Raw genomic sequence first — 23,455 nt, 5'->3', positions numbered from 1 at the left:
CAGCCAAATGGATATAAATTAAAGTAAGAAATGTTTTGCATGTCTTCTTGTTAAATAAAGCAAATAATTGATGCAAAGCTTCAGAAAACTAAATAATGGAACAAGACTTCTTATTACGCTTGAAAATGGTGGCTTTTAAACTTGTCCTCATTAATCACTGCAAACATAGAACTTTTACACTGATATTTTTAGCAATAAATGGTAGGGCATTCAATTAATGTCAGTAAACATTATCCTGTGAACAGTTGTATTGTCAGCAGTTGTTTCTGTGGTTTCAGTCAGTTATTAGCTCACCCATACGGATGGAAAGAGAATGCAGATGAATCATTAATGTGTGCCTGTGCACTGTAAAGCCTTTATACTTTCATAGACCATTATGTGCAAGATGCCAACAGCATTGACATGCAGTTTTGCGATGCTATATGGAGATTGTCAGTTCCAGCTATTTTTCCAGGTTTCCAGAAATAATCCTTCCTATGCCTGTGTCACAGCCATTCCCAACTGTATCCTATTCCTTGCCTGATTGGAGAGACTGGTTTGTGAGACTTCTATCATGCCTGCAATGTACAGAGTCTCTCCTTTTATATCACAGCCAAGCAGACTTGATGGACTGAATGGCCTCACTCTGTTCCTATGTCTTGTGGTCTCATTTTTGAGTTGATTCGCTGCCTAATACTTGGTCTCCCTATGTGTTGGTTCTTAAGAATATAACTAGAATTGGGAACTGCCTTTGAGGGGAAATTGCAAGTCAAGTTGTGGTTTGCATCCAGTGTGCAGAACCTGGAACTCAGCTGGAGAAGCTACGCAAGAGGATGATTTATCCTTTTCATGCTTCTACCTTGTAAAAATGCGTCATTAAATTGCCTTTAATTTGCTTTGTCAACTTAACATCAACCCTGGGAACATGTTGCTTCTGAGAATGGCAGCAAAATAACTTGGTATATAGATCAAAAAGAAAGAAACATTGGCTGACCATCTTGAAGAGCTTCAAGAATAAAAAAGAATGAGCACTCTGTCCTCACAAACTTAATATTTGGAATACTTTGCCAATTTTCTTTCATAGTTGCCTTACACTCATCCAGGAGAATACAGACAATGTTAACCGAAAAAGCCTAATGTTTTTGGAGATAGTCTCCTGCATTCGCTGGAAACCATGCATATAGTATGGACTTCCAGAGAAACTGATTACATTGAAGTATCTTTCTGAATGACACTTCGTCGTATCTCTTACCAATAGATCGTCACTTAAGTTGCATTTCTAGGTCTTGCAAACAAAAAATATCAGTGGCTTCATTTGATTCCGATCCCCTTAGAAAAGACCTGCACCACACAAAATGCATTATTGCATTTGAAGAAGTGTTTAAGTTGCAGTAAGAAACCAATGGTGTTGTAAATTAAGGGACAAGACAGTTTAGCTGCTGGTTCAGGATTTAGTTTTACACATTTTAGAAAAAGAAATTGTTTTGGTAATTGATACAGTGATGTATGTATGCCCAGTGGTTAGAAATTAAAATGTGTACATTTTCACAAGTGAGGACTTTGAATATCTTATATAACCTGAATCAAACAGTCATAACGCCATACGGAAAAGAAACAGGCCCTTTGCTAAACCATGGAAATGCAGAGTATTCAGTATTAATCCCACTTACCAGCACTTGATCCATATATTTGTATGCATTGGAATTCAGGTGCTCAATTTGGTATGTCACGGAATACGGAAGATCGAAAGCAGCAAGCTAGCTGTGTGTCCAGAGACCCCAGTTCTTTGGCACAGAGCTCGGAAAGAGCAATGCAGTGAACTTTTAACATCATAAGTCAGCGAGTTGTTTGTTATGTCTCCCCTCTTGTTGATGGAGACACCTCTTTTTCCCTTATTAGGGGGAGAGAGAGAGCCTGTGATATGTCAAATTACTGGGTGAAGAAGTAGTCTTTGGGGTACTGCAAGTCTATGTCTTTATTGATGCTTTGCTGCATGCTTGAGTGCTTGGTGGGGGGTGCTGATGCTTTTTTTTGGTGGGGGAGGGGGAATCATTGCTTTGCTGCTGCTTACGCATGGGAAGGGGGAGCTGGGGGGACGCTTTGTGGTTCTTACATTTAACTATCATTCATTCTTTGGGGTACTCGTCTGTTTTCATGGATGGTTGTGAAGAAAAAGAATTTCAGGATGTATATTTCTCTGGATATTAAATGTATCTTTGAAACCTTTGAATAGTTGCTGCTTAAAAACTGTTAGAGTACCCACCTCTACCATATCTTCAGGTACTGCATTCCAAATTTCAACCATCCTCTGGTAAATATCATGTTGTGACCAAAGGCTACCTTCCCTGCTGCTAGGAGCAATTTTTGTATTGTGCCATATATCGACCACACTAACATCTTGTTAAAATATACACAGTGGTCACTTTATCAGGTATATCTCTACACCTGGGATTTTCATGCACAACAGTCTACTGAGCTTACATCCAGTGAGCAGTAGTTCTTTTGGTGAAAAATGTCTTGTTAATGAGAGAGATCAGAGGAGAATGGCTAGACTGGCAGGAATGCCACAGTAACTCAAATAACCTTGCGTTACAACAGTGGTGTGCAGAAGAGCTTCTTAAAATACACAGCACATCGAACCTTGGAGTCGATGGACCACAGCAGCAGAAGACCATGGACGTACATTCAGTGGTCTCTTTATGAGGTACAAGAGGTCCCTAATGAAATGGCCATTGAGTGCATGTAACAAGCAGCAAGGATCCCAGCACCAATTCCTATAGTTCATACTGGTCGTGGGCTTCTAATTATAAAGGCAACCCTCTACCATAGTTTTCTACCATCTACTGCCAATACAAATTTGAATCTAATTTGGCAAATTGTCTTGGATGCCATTTTATGAAAGTTGTTTCGTAGTTTTCTAATTGCTCTGGAGGCTTGAGAACTCTGGTTTGCAGCCCCTTCTTCCTTTGTGTTTATTTGCTGATGGAAGTCTGTCTGACTAAAAGCAAGACAGAAATTTGTAGACTCTGCTTCTGTGATAATGAATAAAATCATCAACTATTTAGGCATTTTAAATTTTAAATATTTTCCCCTTTTGGTGGAGAAATTGTACATGCTGCAAAATAAAAACAGATTCCAAATGATTGAAGGCCAGAAATCAATTAAAAACTAAATTAAAGCATATTGAGAATCTGAAGATAATCATTTGGGTAACTACAGCTATTAATAATATTTTACTCACAGAAACATCATTGTGACTTGTGATGTTAACGTCTCAATTTCCCTCGTGAATCCAAAGAAGGTGTTTTGTTATAATCATCCAGACAAATTATTCCAACGTGAAGAGGAGAGATTAAGCATGCACTAGTTAGTGCAGTGTCATTTCCCTTGTGTGAGCTTGGTTCCAACTCAGCTCTGTAATAAAATGAAGATTTCTTCCCTCAGCTTATGTGTCTTCCATGAAATGATTTTTGTACTGTGAAATCATATAGCACATAAATCATCTTAATGCAGAAAATGGAAATGACATTGTGGAGTGAAGATATCAGATTGGACAGGTGAAATGGAGAAAAAGTGTAATCTTCATCAGGGAATGCCTTATTGGTGATAGTGATTTAAAGCCAAAAATTTGATATATACTATAGTTAAATGTTTTGTTTAAATCAAATCTCGTTTATCTATTTGAAAAGAATTTTTTTTCGTAAATCCTTTCCATACATGAAATACTATTTCCCTTCAACTGTCTTGATGTGATTTACTGTAGAAGGATGAGAAGTTGCTTTTGGGTGATTAATTATTAAAACAAATTGAGAACCTAAGGACAAAAGTTGAAAAAGGGAATGCCTGCTTGAGCCAGCTCTACCAAGTACTCAAATATGCACAGTCTCTAAGTAGAGAATTCTAAAGACTGACATTACACTGGGTAAAAGTAGTTCTATTCACCTCAATCCTTTCTATGCAACCTGTTATCCTGAGAGAATGTTCCTTAATTCCAAATACGGCCAAGTAAGTCAACCTCAACACCTACCATTTTTTTAAAAAAAACTTTTGATAAATGTTTGCTTTAGTGAGTTCATTTCTCAATTAAAGAGAATATAGGCCCAATCTGTCATGTATTTTCAAATGGGAAATTCTTCTTATCCCAGTAATCAGTACTATAAGTCACCCTTCCACTGTGTCGAGGTATAATTTTGAAGCTTTGTTGAATTTGTATTGGCCTCTTTATTCTGTTGTATTCTGAATTGTTTGTTATATCTGTCTGCAAAGATTTTTTCTGATTCATTGATGTGGGCATCCAAATCTCTCGAGCAGTTTCTCTCCATTTCAAAAAAAAATTTCCCTTCCTGGTATCACTTCACATTTGCCCACTTTTAACTCTGTGTGGCACCTCACTGCACACTCACTTAGCATGTCCATACCTATTTTTTAAATTTTCATGCATAGACTTCAGTGTTTGCTTCATGAAATTTCTATCTTTGATACCCTTGATACTTTATTATGTCATTAATTTAAGTCAATAATATGGATTATAAATAGATGATTATCATAGATAGATCTTGTGGCACCAGCCAGCTGCATTCATCAAAATTGATCCTTGAATATGGTATCATCAATGCTATATCCATGAAAGTACCTGATATCCAAATTCATGAATTGAAGTATAACAGCCTCTGAAGTGGCATCACATTAGATCACCTCTGCAAATGTGTGAGGCATCCACTTCCATCTAAAGTACAGGTGATGTCAAAAAATAACTCCAATCATTTAATTTTCTTCCATAAATTATCCTCATTCAACTTGGTGATAGGGTTTATTAAGTCAATATTTTTTTCATGATGATTTCCACTGTTTCCCTACCATAGATACCAAATTTTAAAGCCTCTCATTCCCTATTTTCCCTTGTGTGGTGAAGAGTACATTGACTGGATGCATTAGAGCCTGGTATGGAAACGCCAATGACATTGAAGGAAGAGCCTACAAAATGTAGTGGATATGGTGCAGTCCATCACAGGCAAAGCTCTCCCTACCATTGAGCACATCTACACAGAGCCCTGTCACAGGAAAGCAACGTCCATCATCAAGGACTGCTGCCATTCAGGCCATCTTCCCTTCTCGCCGCTGCCAGCAGGAAGAAGGTACAGGAGCCTCAGACCCACACCACCAGGTTCAGAAACAACTAAAGGATATGCTGGAAGCAGGTCACAATTGTTACCACACAGTTTGCAATGGCCACTATGTTCAGACGAACAACACAGCAGCAAAACAAACCCCCTCCCAACAAGCACCAGATGATTTTAAAAATCCTTGTAATCCTCTGGCTGTTGTTTTTATTCTGTAGTGTGGGTGGATCAATATTCCAGTGGCACCTTCAGCAGCATTATTTTAGGAACAAATCAAATCAAGTCAAGTTTAATTATCATTCAAACATATATAGATACAGCTGAACAAGACAGTAAACAAACAAACGTAGTCCAAACTTCTGCACATTGTCTCCAGGTTATGGCAGGTTTCCATTCCTGTAAACTATTTGTAACCTGAATAGTTTGCAAAACAGAAATCTGCCCTTGAATCAAGTTCTCAAATGGCAGCAAATATATTTGCGGCACTGGCAAATCTATCTGATCAATCTCCCAATCTTTTGTTCGTACATCTGTGCTGTGCATAAATCGGGGGTTCGTAATCTGGGGAGGTCATATACTTCAGGTTTATCAATGTATATATTCTGCCGTTATGAAGGAATGTTGGAAATATCATTGTATTGAATGTGCATTATCAGATGCACTTTAGAGACACCTTGGTTGCTTCCTATCACAGTAGAAAATGTCACAAAATATATATTGAGGGAACTATTCATTTATTATTTGATCTTTATTGGTTCTTTAGTTTTGTTTATAATCATTTATATTAAGAGCTCTGTGTGAAATTTAGTGCACTGTCAAATGCCACTTTCTTTAGGGGTAAGAATGAGATCCCCAGCAAATGAATGGAAATGCATTGAGCACAGGCTCACAAATGAATGTTTCATACTTGAATGTTAAATATTAAGTATGAAAATATATTTCATTTAAATTGTGTTAGTTTTTTTTATCATTTCAATTTAAATTTCGATGATATGCTATGCTTCATCCAGGCTGGGAAACCTTTGATTGAAGATCTATTCACTGACTTGCGTGATGGAAGGCGACTTCTGGAACTTTTGGAGGGTCTTGTTGGCCATGATCTAGTAAGTCGGCAACCTAAGTTCTGAATTCTATCTTTCTCAGCACTGGCTGCTATAAAGCTTTTCTGATAGATATTTTATGTTCAACTTATGTTTTTCTTGTGAATTTTGTGTCTCTGATACTATGTGCCTGTGATGCTGTTACAAGTTTCACATTGCACCTGTGCATATGTCAATCATCTTGACTTTGATTTTAAACGTATGTTCGTCCCTCCTGATTTTTCAACTGGTTGACAAACGCTGTTTGTAATTGTATCACCAAACAAGTCCCACCAGTTGTAGTAAATATAATTTCACTGAATGAGTATGATATTTTGAATTTGAGCCTAGGATTTTTTTTAAAAATCTGGAAATATTTGATAGTATGTTCAAAAAACTATTTTGTGTAACAGGCTTTTTTATATCAGGTATGCTACAAATAGAGTGAAGAACATCTTTCACTGTTTAATTTTTGCACAAAGGCGATATAATTTTTCAATGAAAATAATCTTCAAAAAGCCATAAGAGAGAATATGTAGATGCTGGAAATCCAAACAATAGACATAAAATACTGGAGGAACTCAGCAGTCCAGGCAGCATCTGTGGAAAAAAGTACAGTTGACATTTCAGGCCAAGATCCTTCAGCAGGATTGGAGAAAAAAAGATGAGCAGTAGATTTCAAAGGTCGGGGGAGGGGAGAGAGAAACAGAAGGTGATAAGTGAAATCAGGAGGGGGAGGGATGAAGTAAGTAGCTGGGAAGTTGATTGGTGAAAGAGATGCAGAGCTGGAGAAGGGGGAGTCTGATAGGTGGAGATAGAAGGCGTTGGAAGAAAGAAAAGGAGGGGAGGAGCACAAGAGGGAGGCAAGGAGATAAAGTGAGAGAAGCAAAAGGGGATGGGGCCTGGTGAAGGAGAGGGCGGAGGGGCCATGGGCCACTACTGGAAGTTCAAGAAATCGATGTTCATGCCATCAGGTTGGAGTGTGGCCTCATCGTGACGGTAGAGGAGGCCATAGATTGACATATCAGAATGGAAAGTGGAATTAAATTGGATGGCCATTGGGTGCTCCCGCTTCTGGTGGACGGCGAACCGGTCTCCCAATCTACATCGGGTCTCACTGATAGACAGGAGGCCACATCGGGAGCACTGGACACAGTTTATGACCCCAGCAGATTCACAGGTGACGTATTGCCTCACCTGGAAGGACTGTTTGGGGCCCTGAATGGTAGTAAGGGAGGAGATTTAGGGGCAGGTGTAGCATTTGTTCCACTTGCAAGGGCAAGTGCCAGGAGGGAGATCAATGGGGAGGGACAAATGGACAAGGGAGTCGTGTAGGGAGCGATCCCTGCAGAAAGCAGAAAGTGGTGAGGGGGGGAGGGAAAGATGTGCTTGGTGGTGGGATCCCGTTGGAGATGACACCAATTTATTTCCCAGCTCTTTACTTCATCCCTCCCCCTCCTGGTTTCACCTATCACCTTGTGTTTTTCTCTCCCCTGCCCCAACCTTTTAAATCTACTGCTCATCTTTTGCTCTCCCATCCTGCTGAAGGGTCTTGGCCTGAAACATCGACTGTACTTTTTTCCATAGATGCTGTCTGGCCTGCTGAATTCCTCCAGCATTTCGTGTGTGTTGCTTCAAAAAGCTCCTAATTGGTCCCATAAACACTTGAACATTTTTAAAAAAGTTTTAATACTTTGGGAAGAAAGGCTTAACTGTCATTCGATGTGCACAATACCAGCACAGTGAAGTTATGCATTATGTGTGGTTTAAAATTCCCAAGATTTTTAAAATTAATTACGTTGACAGATTGTGAGAATGCAGTAAATGGAGTGCCAATTCCTGCATGTCTGTTTTCCTTGAGGCATCACTAATAAACATGACTGTGTCAAGCCATACTTATCAGCTTTAGTTGGACTGATCATGAAGGAAGAAGTGATGAAGAGAAAATGGATAATGGATGTGTTAGGAATTTTAATGCAGATTTGGTAAATGTTAGTGTTAAAATATTTATTGCATTTTGCTGTCTTGTCCACTGTTTCAATAGAATGCTGTGACCCATTTAAATGTGAGGGTCAGGGAGCTCATGCATGTTCTTATTAATCAATATGTTCTGCAAATATTTAGTCTTTCCAGAGTGATTTGTTCTCATTTCTTAGCAGGAAGTCTGCTTACAAATTATGTCAGCCAAGTTTACCCAGTATCAGAATAAAACCATTGTCAATTCAGTGATGAATGACTTGGTAAACAACTTAGAATCAAAATATAAATTCTGTTTTAAAGATGGATTTCCATCTTTATGTAATAAATATCATGCAACACACTAGGAAAAGCCTGCAGTGTTTACATGCATCTTAGCTTTGTCAAAATGACTGCAATCATTGTGGCTTTTATTTCAGTTCATGCCAAGATGAGGGTAAGTAGTGCAAGATGGGATTGCAGTTTTAGTTCCCTTCGTCTTGCATCTCCAACCGCAATTTTCCTGCACAGTTTTGCATGGTATTTGAATGAGTGCCCGTGCTCAGTCCTAGTCATTGCATTGCTGAAGTGAAATGTATTTACTGATCTTGAGCAGGAACCTCTGACCTTAGCTTAGTAGATGCTGAACTGTTGTTATGATACTCACTAATTTTTCGGGGAGAAAAATATTTTCGGAACAGTGCAGGTTTGCATATGAAATACAGTCCTATGTGGGTATCTTCACCAGAAAAACAGCTATTCAAGGAAGTGGTTTATCACCACTTGCGGAGGGCACTTAAATACTGACCTTGCACTGACCAGCACATCCCATGCATGAGGATGATAATATGATGGCCCAAAATAAAACTATGAAACATTTTTGTTTATTGATACATTGAAAATGATGTAGCTTTTTTTTAACTATTTGTTATTTATTCTGGGGTAAAGCCTCTACAGAGATTCTCTAAATCATTTGGCATAACTTGGTTGGAAATCTTTGTAGGAACAGTGTAAATTTCTGTGGCGATTGCAGGCGTCTAGCCTTCACGTCAAATCATGAGTGACAAGAATTCATAAGTTATTGTGAAATCTTGGAGGCGTCACACTTGCTTTGTCCTTAACTTGCAGCACTTGGTGCTGAAGGCCGTTTAAATCACTCAGGTTGTTCTCAAGTCACTTGTGCTTACAGGCTTATGTCGATCAATTCACTGAATCTTGTTGCCAGAATGCCTTTTATTTCCTTGGCTACAGCAGATTAAGGTGAGGAGTTGAGGATAGCTGTAAACCATAGATTGGTGATAGATACAAATCTATTTTTTTAATGAAAGTACATTATTCATCCTTGCGTAATTTATTATTCTAGGCAAAAGAAAAGGGATCTACAAGGGTTCATGCTCTGAACAATGTCAACCGAGCATTACAGATTTTGCAGAAGAACAATGTAAGTGATTGTGTGATTCTGTGTGACCAGCCAGACCGTCTGATAATCGGGTTGAAAAGCACAGGGATTTAAAGCTGCAGAAAAAAGCATTGCAGACAAGGATTCCAGTTGAAAGGTCAAGTTTAGTTAATATGAATCTGATTTCTGGTTTATGTTGAAAGAATAATGGCAATATGTTTCCTGTTTTTCTTAGGATAAACTTGCAGTATTTTGCGGTACATTTTCTCACCCCTAATCTGTTTTGACTGTGGCTGAGGAATCTGGTCCCAGTGCTGTTTTCCAGCCTGCCTTGGGTATGACCTTGTGTCAGTTTGATTGTCCCCTTAGTCATAAAGGGAAGAGTGGGGAGAGTCAGCAGAGAATGGAAACTGCTCCTTTGGCAGAGAAAAACTACAATATCCATCAAGCACCCATTTACTCTGATCCCTTTCTATTCTGCCCACATTCCCATCAACTCTCACAGATTCAGCAACTCAGTTGTACACTGGAGGCATCCTTGTAGTCAAATGACTAATAAATCTGCCTATCAGTGTGCTGTGGGAGAAAACTTGAGCACTTGGAGCAAAGCCACGGGGGAACTCTCTCAGCCAACACCAGAGGCTGGGTCACTGAAGCTGTGAGGCAGCAGCCCTTGTAGAAAATATGTTCTCAGCCCACCATGACATGGCTAGAATTAGGATCATGTCACGTGGGAGGGCTAAAGCAATGGAGGTAATTTTACTCTCCTTGACAGATCTGTTTACATTAAGTTGGAGGATTGTGTATTGAAAGTGGTTGTACAGTTTGCACTGGCCCTGGAGCTCAGCTTCACACAGCTTCCACCGGATGCAAAAATGTGCAAAAGCTGGGGCTGGGTGACACTCTGCTGACTTGGTTTCATGACTCACCTGCCAGATGTTGCTTGCCATTTATCTGTGAACAATGAACAGCAATTGCCACTCAGCCATAGATTTACAGAGTGGTCTTTAGTCTCAGGATATCCTTGCTTTCTTGCCCATTAATGTGTGCTCAGTGTTGTAATGTAAGAAATGTGACTGTTTATTCTGCACTGCAAGTTTCCACAGACATCATTGTGATGCTGGTCAGATAATTTGGCGTTGATTGAGCGATATCAATGGCAAAGGGATTCTGCATGACTCACTGGCACTTTAAAGTCAGTAACATGGCATTTTGTGTCAGGTGTCAGGAGGTATAGCATTAGTTTGAATCTCACCTGAAAGACAGCATTGCTCATTTTTCAGTACATTACTTGGGTTTGTTGACCTGTGTTTTTCATTTTAAGCAGGGCTTGAATCAACAACCTTCTAACTGATTGGCAAGAGCATAATTTCTGAGTTCTATGTATGAGACGGATTAAGTAGAGCAGTGCCAGCAAGAGCAGGCTTGAATTAAAAACATAAACAGGTCCTGATGTCACATGAACTGAGATATAGATAAGAATTTTGTTTGCATGCTGTCTGGACAGATCATGGCATACACCTTGAGGTAGTAAAATGGAAAATAAAATGCAGAATATAGTGCTGCAGTTTCAGAGAAGTTGCAGTGTAGATTGACAAATTGAGTGCAAATACTGTGACAGGGTAGACTGGGAACTCAAATATTTATGTACTTTGCATATGAGAGATCCGTCCAAGAGTCTGTAACAGTGGTGTAGAAGCTGTCCTCATCTGGTGGTACATACTCTCAAATATTTGTATCTTCTACCCATTGGAAGAAGGATTCAGGGTCATGATCTTAAATGTGGACTATCTCCATGCCTTCAGTAGATCCTGCTTGATCTGCTGAATTCCCCTGCCAGTTTGGTTTGTGCTCCAATTCAAGCAAGTGAAGCCTACCTTATCTCCAGGAGTATAGCTAGGGGGTCTGACAGCCTGTCAGTGAGTTCTACCTTTAGCATTTCCTGCTATCTCCATGTGCTTCTGGTATTGTCTGTGCCCCCCCCACCCCACCCTTCCCACAAGAGACAGTCTGTGAAGGGGACTGATCTAGGTGCTACAATCCTGTCTGTATCAGAATTATTGTCAAGATTTTCAGCTCTGCTCTGTCTGGCCATGTCTTGAATGATATGTGCTTGGAAATGCTGGATGGAATGATAGGGTCGGGAAGATGTACATAAACCTCTGCTGTATAAGCAGCACCTCCACTGCTAATTAATTGATCTCATCCCATCGCGTGAAGGAGGTGTGCTAAATTCCCCAGCAAGAAAAATGGAAGCAGTTGGGTGATTCCTTTGATAAAGACGTCCAGTTTAAACCTCCTTGCTGTTGTGGAGATGAAGAAGAAGCAGGTGTAGCCCGGATGGAGCTACAGTGTGCATCGTCAAACTGAAAACTAGTGCAGCAGTATTCCTGCTGACGCATTCATAGGAAGGAGAGAAGAAAATGCTTGCACAGAGTGGATCTGGGGTTCTGTTGGACTGTGCTTGAAGGAATAAGAGTTATGATGCGGGTCTTCTCGTCGCACCTCTGGTGACATTTCTTTCTGAAATGCGGTCCAGTCCCAGTGTAAATGCTGTTCAAGAGGTTGGAGGCAGTGGCCAAATCTCCACCTTGCAGGTGACCATATCAACCATCTGAAAGTGAGCCATGATAGCTCATGCTCCTTCTCCCGCTATGTCTCCCGTTAACCCATCTCCTTGCCTAATTTTATACCAGGAGACCAAACTACAGTCTATGCCTCACAGTTTTATGGTGTACTGTGCTGTTACTTTGATCTCGATGCATTAACTGCCAACTTTTATTTTCCCAAGGCATTATAATCTTAGAAAGTATTTTTGCTCTTTTTTTGGGGTTTTATGGCTTCTCTCCCTTACTCAAAGCAGTTATAGAGTCGCAGAAACAAAGCAATAAAATGTTTCTGATTTTCTGATTATAATTTTCAGCAGTTGGTTCACTGCAACAATTGTACTGCTGCAAATGCCTGTTAACATAAAGTAGATCTCATATTTTGCTGCTGAATCCGAATTTGGTTCTTTTCTTTTTGAAGGTCTGGTCAGATTGCACTAACAGAACTCTTGACTAGTCTCTTTATAAGGATGTTGTCAAGAAGTTATTGTTAGTAACATTTCAACTTTGTTCCCTTTAGGTGGATTTGGTAAATATCGGAGGAAGTGATATCGTGGATGGAAATCATAAACTTACCCTGGGTTTGATCTGGAGCATCATCCTCCACTGGCAGGTAAATACTGTTCATTGACTCACTTAATTTTGTAGGGTTAGTATGCCTTTCATGTGGATAGTTAGTGATGAATCACCAGAACAGAGAGCTGTGATGTCATGTTACAGTAATTATTAATTTCTCCAGCTGCAGCACAGTCATTACTTACTGCAGTTAAACAATGTATTATTATACCAGACTGGTTTATCTTTGGTAATGTAATATTGGACAGCAGTGGTCAAATTAAGAATCCACAATTTATCTCCCTTTGCACAAGCACTAAGATGGATTTTTATAGTTTCCCTGAAGCTGCTCAAGTTTAGTACCTTGGTTCTGACAGCCACCACCTCTTGCATTGTTGTGACTCCTGGAATAAGATTTAAAAGCACTGTATGCAGCAATGGCACCGAATACTCCCTAGATGGGAGACTTGACTGCCTAGGGACATTGCCACTGACCATCCTGGTCTGGGGGATGTTGCTCTCTGGTTGTGTGTGTGACAGGCAGTAAGAAAACCAAGTTGAGGGAAAAAGCTTTGTGACCTCCACTATTTCTCAGGCAGTCAGGACAGCATTGGTTGAAGTGACTTATCATCGTGTCTTTGGAGAGACTAAATCCTGCCCTGACAGGAGTAATTCCACACTTAGCATTCAAAATTGTTACATCTTTTTGTGAATAGTAAGCACTTAAGCTTCCAACATGGTGAGGATGCTTCATGAATATGACCATTCACATGGTTAAGGAACTCAGTGCGTGTAAAAGATGATAAGGTGGAAACATTTCAGCCAGTAATGGATGAAACATAACAGTCTCATCCTGAGATTACTGTAATCAATGTTCAATGAAGTCCACTTCATGCAATATCACAAAATGGTTCATACTACTCCCACAATGTCTGAAGATTTAATCCAGAACCAGCCACACTTCAAACTAATATTCCTGTACAGCTGTCCTTTCAAATGGAAAATCACCTTGGGATATGATATCCACTAAAAGCACCACCTTTAGAAAGGCAAATATAATTAGACATGAAATACTGGCCTTGTGAGATAGTGATCAGATTCTTTGAATAAGTTGGAGTGGTGAAATGTTGAGTTGAAAGAAATGTTGCAGTGTGCTAAAGTGTACCATCACTCCTGTGGGATGGATTATATTGTGATGCAAAGGAGCCCTTTCTGTTTCATAGTCTGCTAATTTTGTTTTTAAATAATAATGTCCTTTTAACAGCTAAAGAAGCCTTTGAAGTGGCTTTAAGGTGAGCTATTATATGGAATGGAATTGTGTCTACTGTTCTGGTTTGCAGGGAGGGAGGGTTATTTGACTGCATGGAAACTTAATTTTGTCATGGATAGTGCTTTTACATTAGATCCACCATTGTTCCAAATGACATGATAGCGTGCCCCTACTTTATTTTTATCCATTTGTCATGGTTTAGTGGATATAATGTTCATCATATACGAGGGGTGATTGATAAGTTCGTGGCCTAAGGTAAAGGGAGTCAATTTTACAAACCCGAGCACATTTATTTTTCAACATAGTCCCCTCCTACATTTACATACTTAGTTCAGCGGTCGTGGAGCATACGGATCCCTTCTTTGTAGAAGACGACGTCTTGGACCTCCAGAAAGTGGTCCACAGCACGGGTGATTGATAAGTTCGTGGCCTAAGGTAGAAGGAGATGCGTTATTAACTTCAAACTTTCTGCATAATCACTCAAAGAGTTGAACTGCACATGCATGTAACGAGAGCTGTATAACTCATCTCCTTCTACCTTAGGCCACAAACTTATCAATCACCCTTCGTATCTGGGATACTTAGTAGTAGCTTTCATGTTATATGGCACAATTTATCAATATGGTTGAACTTCATATATTGATAGACTGACTTGGTTGAGGGGCAAGTGCAGTACCTGGGAAATATATGGATGAGCTCATCCAGCCTGCTAAACTGTGCAGGAGTTTACTTTGGTTGGAATTGTCACTGGGAACAGGAACAAGTGCTGATTATAATTTCCTACTGGTTATAACTTTTGACAGCTTTTTCCAAGATTGATTAGAAATTCTTGATCAGATAATAAAAATCAGTCACTCTTATCACTGAATACAGTAAAACCTGTTTCTATCATTTTCAATACAAACATCACTGTCCTGATGCCTGAGTATTTCCCCCTCACCCACCAGAAACTATCCCTGCTGTAGATCTGACATCAGTCATTGGCATCATGGTTGGTGCAGACATTGTGGGGCAAATAACCTGTTCCTCATTCTATAGTTTTTTGTGTTCTGTATAACACAATCAGAAAGGAGCAGGGCGAGGTCAATTCACTCTTCTCACCTGTCCTGCCATTCATTATCATCACTGCTGATCTAGGTATGCTGACCTCAACTCTCCTCTACCAGTTCCTCATAATTCATTGACCTTGCAAATATTTTTCTTTCTCCGCCTGTCATATGTGTAATGATCTGGCTTTCATCACCTTCTGGGGCAGAGACGCACTATCCTCTGAGAGAAGACATTTCTGCACACTTCATTTTAATTCGTTGGGCTGTTTTGTGATTGTTGCACTGATGGCAACATCTCAACATCTACCCTCTTGAGCTCATTTTGGATTTTATCTGTTTGAATGAAGTCATTCCTCATCCTTCTCGACTCCAAGAAATACAGATCCAAGCTGCTAAACTGCTTCTGATAGGGCAAACTGATCTCGGGGATTTGCCTGGAGATGCTCTTTTAGAAGTCCTGTGAAGCTGCTTTTAGATAAAGGGACCAAAACTTTGTGCAGTGTTTCAGGTGTAGCCTCACCAGTGCTCTGTGTGACTGGAGCAGAATCTCCCAATGCTTAAAATTCATCATCTTTGCAAAATATCACGATGAGGCCACTCTCAGGGTGGAGGAGCAACACCTCCTATTCTATCTTGGTAGCCTCCAACCTGATGGTATGATCATCATTTTTTCCTTCCAGTAATTTTTTTCCTTCTTCCTTCTCTTTTTCCTTCACCACTTTGGCCTCTTGCCTCTTCTCCTCACCTGCCTATTACCTTCCCCGGTGCCCCTCCCTCTTCCCTCTATCCCATAGTCTACTCTTCTCTCCTACCAGATTCCTCCCTGTCCAACCCTTTACCTTTCTCACCCAAACAACAGGAATTCTGCAGATGCTGGAAATTCAAGCAACACACATCAAAGTTGCTGGTGAACGCAGCAGGCCAGGCAGCATCTATAGGAAGAGGCGCAGTCGACGTTTCAGGCCGAGACCCTTCGTCAGGACTAACTGAAGGAAGAGTTAGTAAGAGATTTGAAAGTGGGATGGGGAGGGGGAGATCCAGAATGATAGGAGAAGAAAGGAGGGGGAGGGATGGAGCCAAGAGCTGGACAGGTGACGAAGGGTCTCGGCCTGAAACGTCGACTGCGCCTCTTCCTATAGATGCTGCCTGGCCTGCTGCGTTCACCAGCAACTTTGATGTGTGTTACCTTTCTCACCCACCTGGGTTCTCCTTTCATTTTCTAGCTTGCCCTCTCTTTTTTCTTTCCCCCGACTTTTTATTCTGGCAACTTCCCCCTCAATTTCCAGTCCTGAAGAAGGTTCTCAGCCTGAAACACCAACCACTTATTCATTTCCATAGATGTAGCCTGCTGAGTTCCTCCAGCATTTTATGTGTGTTTTACTGGTTTTCCAGCATCTGCAGAATCTATTGTGTTTACCTTTGCAATAAAGGCTGAGACACCAGCTGATTGTTTAATTTCTGCCTGCCGTCCTAACCTCCCTGCAAACTTATAGTGATTTATGCATTAGATCATCTAGATTTCTCTGAATGTCCGTCATTTGTAGTCTCTATCCATTTATATAATCTGCCTTTAGATTCCTTTTTCCACAGTGTGTGACCTCATACTTGTCCAGAATCTTGCCAGATTTTTGTCTAGTTGCTTCATCTATCTCTATCCACAATATCCTTGACACAGCATGTCCTTCTATCTATTTTCATATCATTGGCAAACTTGGAAACCTGCATTTTGTTCCCTGCCCCAGGTCATCAATGTTTATAGTAGCAGTCGAGAGGTGTGACTGATTCCAAGAGTACTCCACTAGTTACAGCCCTTTGGCCTGAAAAGGACCTGCTTATACTAATTCTGTTTTCTGTGTGATGGTCAGTTTGTAAATCCATCCTAACTTGATTTTTTTGGTATCTTGGTTTTTTAACATGTGCACCAGTCTCTGATTGGTGCTTTGTTAAATGTCTTTTGGAAATTTAGATGCACAATATCAGCAGTTTCCCCTGTTATCAAATCTCCTTGTCATGTCTTGAGGGATATTCAGCAAATCTGTCAAACATGGGTTTACCTTTCATAAAACTGTGTAGACCAGGTTTGTTGATATTGTTCATATCCTTGCCCATCCTCTAGGCTCCCCTCCCCCTTTCTTTCTCCCTAGGCCTCCCGTCCCATGATCCTCTCCCTTCTCCAGCCTCATATCCCTTTTGCCAATCAACTTTCCAGCTCCTAGCTCCATCCCTTCCCCTCCTGTCTTCTCCTATCACTTTGGACCTCCCCTTCCCCCTCCCCCCCCTCCCCCTCCCATTTTCAAATCTCTTACTACCTCTTCTTTCAGTTAGTCCTGATGAAGGGTCTCAGCCAGAAACGTCTACTGTACCTCTTCCTATAGATGCTGCCTGGCCTGCTGCGTTCACCAGCATTTTTAATGTGTATTGCTTGAATTCCTGCATCTGCAGATTTCCTCGTGTTTGCGTCGTTCATATTGAGCTTTCTTAAATGATTATTGATGGTAGCTTCTTATCAACAACATATATTAAACAAACCAGCCCATAGTTCCCTGCTTTATATTGAATCAGGAAATAATGCTAGTTGTTTTCCACCCTTCTCGTACCCTGCCTGAATTTACCAAGATCTAAAAATGTTCAATCAATGGGTCTACTATCACTTCAATGGGTGTAAGCCATTGGGTCCCAATGATTTATCTGCCTTTTTCTCCTTGAGTTTATAGAATACCTTTCCCCTTGTGATTGTGATTTCTTTTTCACAAATTCCTCTCTGTTAGTTTATTAGGCCATTTGTTATCTTGTGGGATATTTTCAGTGTCATCCATGCTGAAAACTGATGCAAAGATTCAGATTTAACATCATGGCCATTCCTTTGTTTTCCATTATTAATTCACCAATCCCTTGTTCTCAATGCTTCTCTGAGGCTACATCCACACTAGACTGGATAATTTTGAAAACACTGGTTTCGCGTAAAAACGACAGGCGTCCACACCAGGTGTTTTTCAAAATACCTCCGTCCACATTAGAACGGATAGTTGGGTGAATCTCCTCCTACTGGGCATGCGCAGGACACACGAAAAACAAGCGAAGAGGAAACAGTGTACTTGGTGCGTGTTTGTCCCGTGTACATGTTTGTCCTGTTAGACTAGAAAAACTTAAAAGGAAATTGCCAAACGAAAGACTTGGTGCGTGTTTGTCCAGAAACATTTCCTACAGCCATAGTCTCTTCACCGATGAAAGGGACGACAGCTACAACTAAATGCAATAAGTCTTGTTACTGGGCAAAAGTGAAATTTGCTGTTACCTCATTTGTTTGCCTTTACTTTTGCCATGTCTTTGTGTATTATTTTGCTGTATTTAACATGTGCAATAAAACAAGTTACTGGGCAAAAGTAGCAATTGCATCTATTGAATGTTTGCACAAGCAATACATTAATAATGTTACACAAGCGTGGCGGTGGACAAACCCAAGTGCAGAACACTGGCGCGGGGGCAGAGTCTAGACTTAGAACTAACAGCCTTAAGAACCATGAAACAAGGTTACTCACACCGGAGTCGACCGACAAACTGGCAGCTCCTTCTTGTGATCACAGGGTCTTTATCCTGCATTTCCTGATGGAAAGCAGGTGTGTATAGTTAGTGGAATCTGGGAATGATTGGAAATTAAACGAGGGGATTGAAGCCCAATTCCTGAGGTAAATAGTGAGGTGGGGGATTGCCAGAAGGGACCATCACAAATAAAGTGCCTGGTTAAATGTATAAAACATGTCTGCATCAGTGTTATCTTGTATTTCCATACAATGTTACATTAGGCTGTTACACATCTATTGTCAGAGAAGTACTTGCATAAGTAGGTAAACCACCTTCATACAAGCAAGGACAGAAAACAGGGCAAAGTGAGTATACTTGTTTATTCAGTAAGCTATGGGTCAAAGTATTTGGTGAGTATATTTCTAACTCTTCTGGCTTCAGTCTCGTTGCCGTCTGTTCTGATATTGTTAGGTTGTGTGGGGGGTTGTGATCAAGAAAACAATGAAATGCCGCGCTGTCGCCATCTGTTCCGGCACATCATGACAGCGTTTTTAAAAATATCCGTTTACCGCGTCCACACTGCTCTGCACAATCGGTGTTTTCAAATTTACACACTTTGGGGGAGGAAAACGCCGTTTCAGTGTGGACGGAGGGTCAAAATGAAGAGAAAAAGCTTCGGTTATGGATTTATCTGGTTTAGTGTGGACGTAGCCTCAGTTACCACTTTCCTATTTGCATATTATTTGTCTTCTCAAAATTATTCTGTCCTTTCTCAAAATATTAAGGTGTTTTGCTGCTGATGCTAAAATCTTTCCAAGTCTTGTTGCTTTGATGCCTTACTTTTCAATTTAATATGATATTTGACGTCCTTTGTTAGCTGAAGTTTGCACCTGTTTTGCATTAAATATCCCTTTTTAAAAGGCATGTGCATAGACAGGAAATCTTCAGAGGGATGTGAGCCAAACACAGACAAATCAGATCGGCAACTTAGTTGGCATGGATCAGTTCGGCCAAAGGTCTTGTCTACATGCTGCATAATTCTATGAAGTTAATTGGGATAAATTCCTCCGGAGTATGACAAACTATCTGTTAAAATATCCGCTGCTGTTCATCATCTGAGTTCCCTCTGTTTATTTCCCACAGCTCTACCTTCATACCATTATAATTGGCCATTTAATTTTAAGGTAGTAGTTATGATCCTGTGGTGTTCTCCCTCAAAATGCAGTCAGAATTCTATCATATTGTGGTGTCACATCCTCTGAGATGTTTAAACAAAAGATTTCTCATCAATTATTACTTACAATCAGATCTAACATAACCCTTAGATCATGACTCGGCTCCTTGATTATCAAGGCTACTCCACCTCATTTCCTTTAGGCTTGTACATTTGGAACATGGACTAATGTGACCATTAGTCAGCCACATCTCCAGAACAGATATTAGATCATACTTGTATGTTGCTATTTGTACTGTTAACTCAACTATAGGAAGATGGAACGATTTAGTACTGAACCGGCCATTTGGCCATGATTTTCTGCTGATATTGGTGCCAATTTATGCTGAATGTCTTCTTCCTGTTCATAATCCATTCCCTTCATATTCATATGTCTATCTAAAGTCCTCCGAAACTCTTTCAAACTGTGCGCATCCACTACTACCCTGATAACCTGTTGCAGGAACCGATCACCCTCTGTGTGCATACAAAACAAGCCAACTTACCCCTCTTAATGTTCTAGTGTACACTGGGATAAAGATTCTGACTGTCTACACTATCTGCAGTAAATTAATTTATTTTTGTCAAATGCACTGAGGTACAATGAAAAGTTTCTTTTGCATACCGTTCATACAGATCATTTCATTACAACACTGCATTGAGGTAATACAGGATAAAACAATAACAGTGTGCAGAATAGAGTGCTGCAGTTATAAAGAAAGTGCAGGGCAGATAGGCAATAAAGTGCAAGGTCATTATGAGGTAGATTGTGAGGTTTAGAGTCCACTGTATCATACTAGTGAGCTGTTCAATAGTTTTATAACAGTGGGCCTGAATCTGTCCTTGAGATTGGTGATCCGTGCTTTTAGGGAAATGAGAGAATGTCCAAGGTGGGTGAAGTCTTTCATTATGTTGGGTGCTTTACCAGGACATCAATAAGTGTAGAAAGGGTCTATGGAGGGGAGGCTGATTTTTGTGATGTGCTGAACTGTGTCCACAACTCTCTGCAATTTTTATGCAGTCATGGGCAGAGCAATCGTTGGGTGGAAACATGATGCATCTGGATAGGATACATTGAATTAAATTGACTTTATTACTTGCATCCTTCACATACATGAGGAGTAAAAATCTTTATGTTATGTCTCTGTCTAAATACAATGTGTAATTTATAGTAATTTATAATAAATAGTATGTACAACAGGCCAGTCACTATAACATAAAAATACAATTGTATCAGTGTGAATTAATCAGTCTGATGGCCTGGTTATAGAGGCTGTCCTGGAGCCTGTTGGTCCCGGCTTTTATACTGCAGTATCATTTCCCAGATGGAAGCAGTTGGAATAGTTTGTGGTTGGGGTGACTCAGGTCCCCAATGATCCTTCGGGCCCTTTTTACACACATGTATTTGTAAATGCCTTGAATAGAAACATAGAAACATAGAAAATAGGTGCAGGAGTAGGCCATTCGGCCCTTCGATCCTGCACCGCCATTCAGTACGATCATGGCTGATCCTCCAACTCAGAACCCTGTACCTGCCTTCTCTCCATACCCCCGATCCCTTTAGTCACAAGCGCCATATCTAACTCCCTCTTAAATATAACCAAGAGTGGGAAGTTCGCATCTACAGATCCACTTGGCTGTCCACACCACTCTCTGCAGGGTCCTGCGATTGAGGAAATCAATCCCATACCAGGCAGTGATGCAGCCAGTCAGAATGCTCTCAATTGTGACCCTATAGAACCAGTTCTTTCTCGTTCCTTAAAGTGACAGTCCCACAGTTAGTCTTTGTCTCTCTCTCTCTCTTTTCAAAAGCACAGTTAATAGGGGTAAACAAGCACAGTTCATAGGGGTAATTCAGGATCCCATCACACATGCGACTGTCCACTTGTTAGGAACACTGTACCTCAGAGATGGCTAAGGTGCAGGTTGCTCCAGAGGCTCAGTGTTGGTGATATCGAACCAAGCGTAAAAAAGATTTAGCTCATCTGAAAGAGAGGCAGGGATGTTGTAAACACCACAGCATTTAGCTTTGTAGTCTGAGATGGTGTGCAGACCTTACCATAAGCTGTGCATGTTGTTGGTGGAGAGTTGTGTATGGATCTTGTCCTTGTGTTCTTGTTTCGCTGCTTTGATGACTTTGCATAGATCGTAACTGAGTTCCTGTTGATTACCGGCAATGTAAGCTACCTTGTGCGGTTAGTGCTGCTCGCATGGAACTGTTGATCCAAAGTTTCTGGTTTGGATAGACGCTGACTGATTTTTGGGGGACAACATCCTCGATGCACTTCCGAATGAAACTCGTGATCCCTTCCATGAACTCGGAGACATCCTCATCATGAAAGGCATTCCAGTTGACATAATCAAAGCAGTCCTGTAGCATGGAGACCAACTGGTCAGATCAACAGTGTATGGTTTTAACAATAGCTACCTCTTGTTTCAGCTTCTGCCTGTATGTCGGCAGAAGCAAGCTGGAGGAGTGATCTGATTTTCCAAAGAGCGGGTGGAGGAGTACTTTGTAAGCATTGTGGAAGGGAGAGTAGCAGTGGCTGAGTATGCTATCTCCCCGTGTGCTCACCTGGATGTGTTGACAAAACTTTGGAGAGACTTTAGACAGTGATGCTCTATTAAAGTCACCAGTGACGATGAAGGCAGCCTCTAAGTGTGCAGTCTCCCGGCTGCTGATAGTCTTGTACAGTTCCTTGAGAGCCAGGTCAGTAACAGCCTGCGGTGGAAGATACACAGCTGTGGTAATAACAGCCGTGAACTCCCTAGGCAGCAGGAATGGTGCATCCATTAAAAATTGCTAAGGGTCCAAGGAGATGAGCCATATTTTTTTAAGAGGAATCAGAGGATCTGGTGAGCTCTCATAGCTGCATTATCATCACGGTTGAGTCAGCACAGGCTACTGGTGATGTTTGCTCCCAGGAACTTTAAGGTCTCAAACTCTTGACCTCAGCACTGTCGATATAAGCACCACCCCACTGCCTGCAGTCAATGACCAACTCATTTATTTTGCTGATACTGAGGGAAATATTGTTGTCACGACACCATGTCACCAGGTTCCATCTACTTACTTTACTCCAACTCGTTGTTATTTGAGATAAAGCCCACTACAGTGGTATCATCTGCAAACAAGTAGATGGAGTTAGAGCAAAATTGGACCATGCAGCCATGAGTATACAAGGAATAGAGTAGGGTGCAGAGGTCGCAGCCTTGTGGGGCATCAGTGTTGACGATAATCAGAGTGAAGGTGTTGCTGCTTATATTCACTGATTGTAGTCTGTTGGTCAGGATGTTAATGATTCAGTTGCAAAGAGAGGTGTTGAGTCCCAGGTCTAAGAGTTTGGTTTGAATTACAGTACTGAATGCGGAGCTGTAGTCAATAAACAATAGTCTGATGTAGGTGTCTTTACAGTTCAGATACTCTAGGGATGAGTGTAGGGCCAGGAAAGCTTGTTTCAATGGAAGGTGAATTGCAGTGGGCCAAGATGGTTTAGGAGCCCAGAGTTACTGAGTGCCATGACAAGCCTCTCAAAGCATATAAAGATGATGGATGTCAAAACCACCTGGTGGTACATTTCCTTGGCTGTCATAATTTTTAAAATGTCTATCAGGACACCCCTCAACCTCTGACACTAAGGAAAACACTCAAGTTTGTCCAATCTTTCCTTTCTGCTTATGCCCTGTAAGCCAGATAGCATCTTGCT

The 23,455-nt window shown here is 40.8% G+C and overlaps 1 protein-coding gene across 9 annotated transcripts in view; it reads left to right on the top strand.

Annotated features, from left to right (window-relative positions):
• The window catches only part of dmd (dystrophin), a 1,998,855-nt gene that overhangs the window by 548,466 nt on the left and 1,426,934 nt on the right, over positions 1-23,455 (top strand). For all 9 annotated transcript variants that reach the window (XM_063050913.1, XM_063050911.1, XM_063050907.1 and 6 more), the window contains exons 3-5: positions 6,110-6,202; positions 9,498-9,575; positions 12,660-12,752. Coding sequence is in view for 8 of the 9 variants with exons in the window: in XM_063050911.1 (XP_062906981.1) it covers positions 6,110-6,202; positions 9,498-9,575; positions 12,660-12,752 (264 nt within the window). In the remaining variant the exon portion in view is untranslated. The remainder of the gene's footprint in view (positions 1-6,109; positions 6,203-9,497; positions 9,576-12,659; positions 12,753-23,455) is intronic.

The sequence above is a fragment of the Mobula hypostoma genome, chromosome 6, assembly GCF_963921235.1.
Source record: "Mobula hypostoma chromosome 6, sMobHyp1.1, whole genome shotgun sequence".
Taxonomy (NCBI): domain Eukaryota; kingdom Metazoa; phylum Chordata; class Chondrichthyes; order Myliobatiformes; family Myliobatidae; genus Mobula; species Mobula hypostoma.
This window is presented reverse-complemented; position numbering and strand designations above follow the sequence as displayed.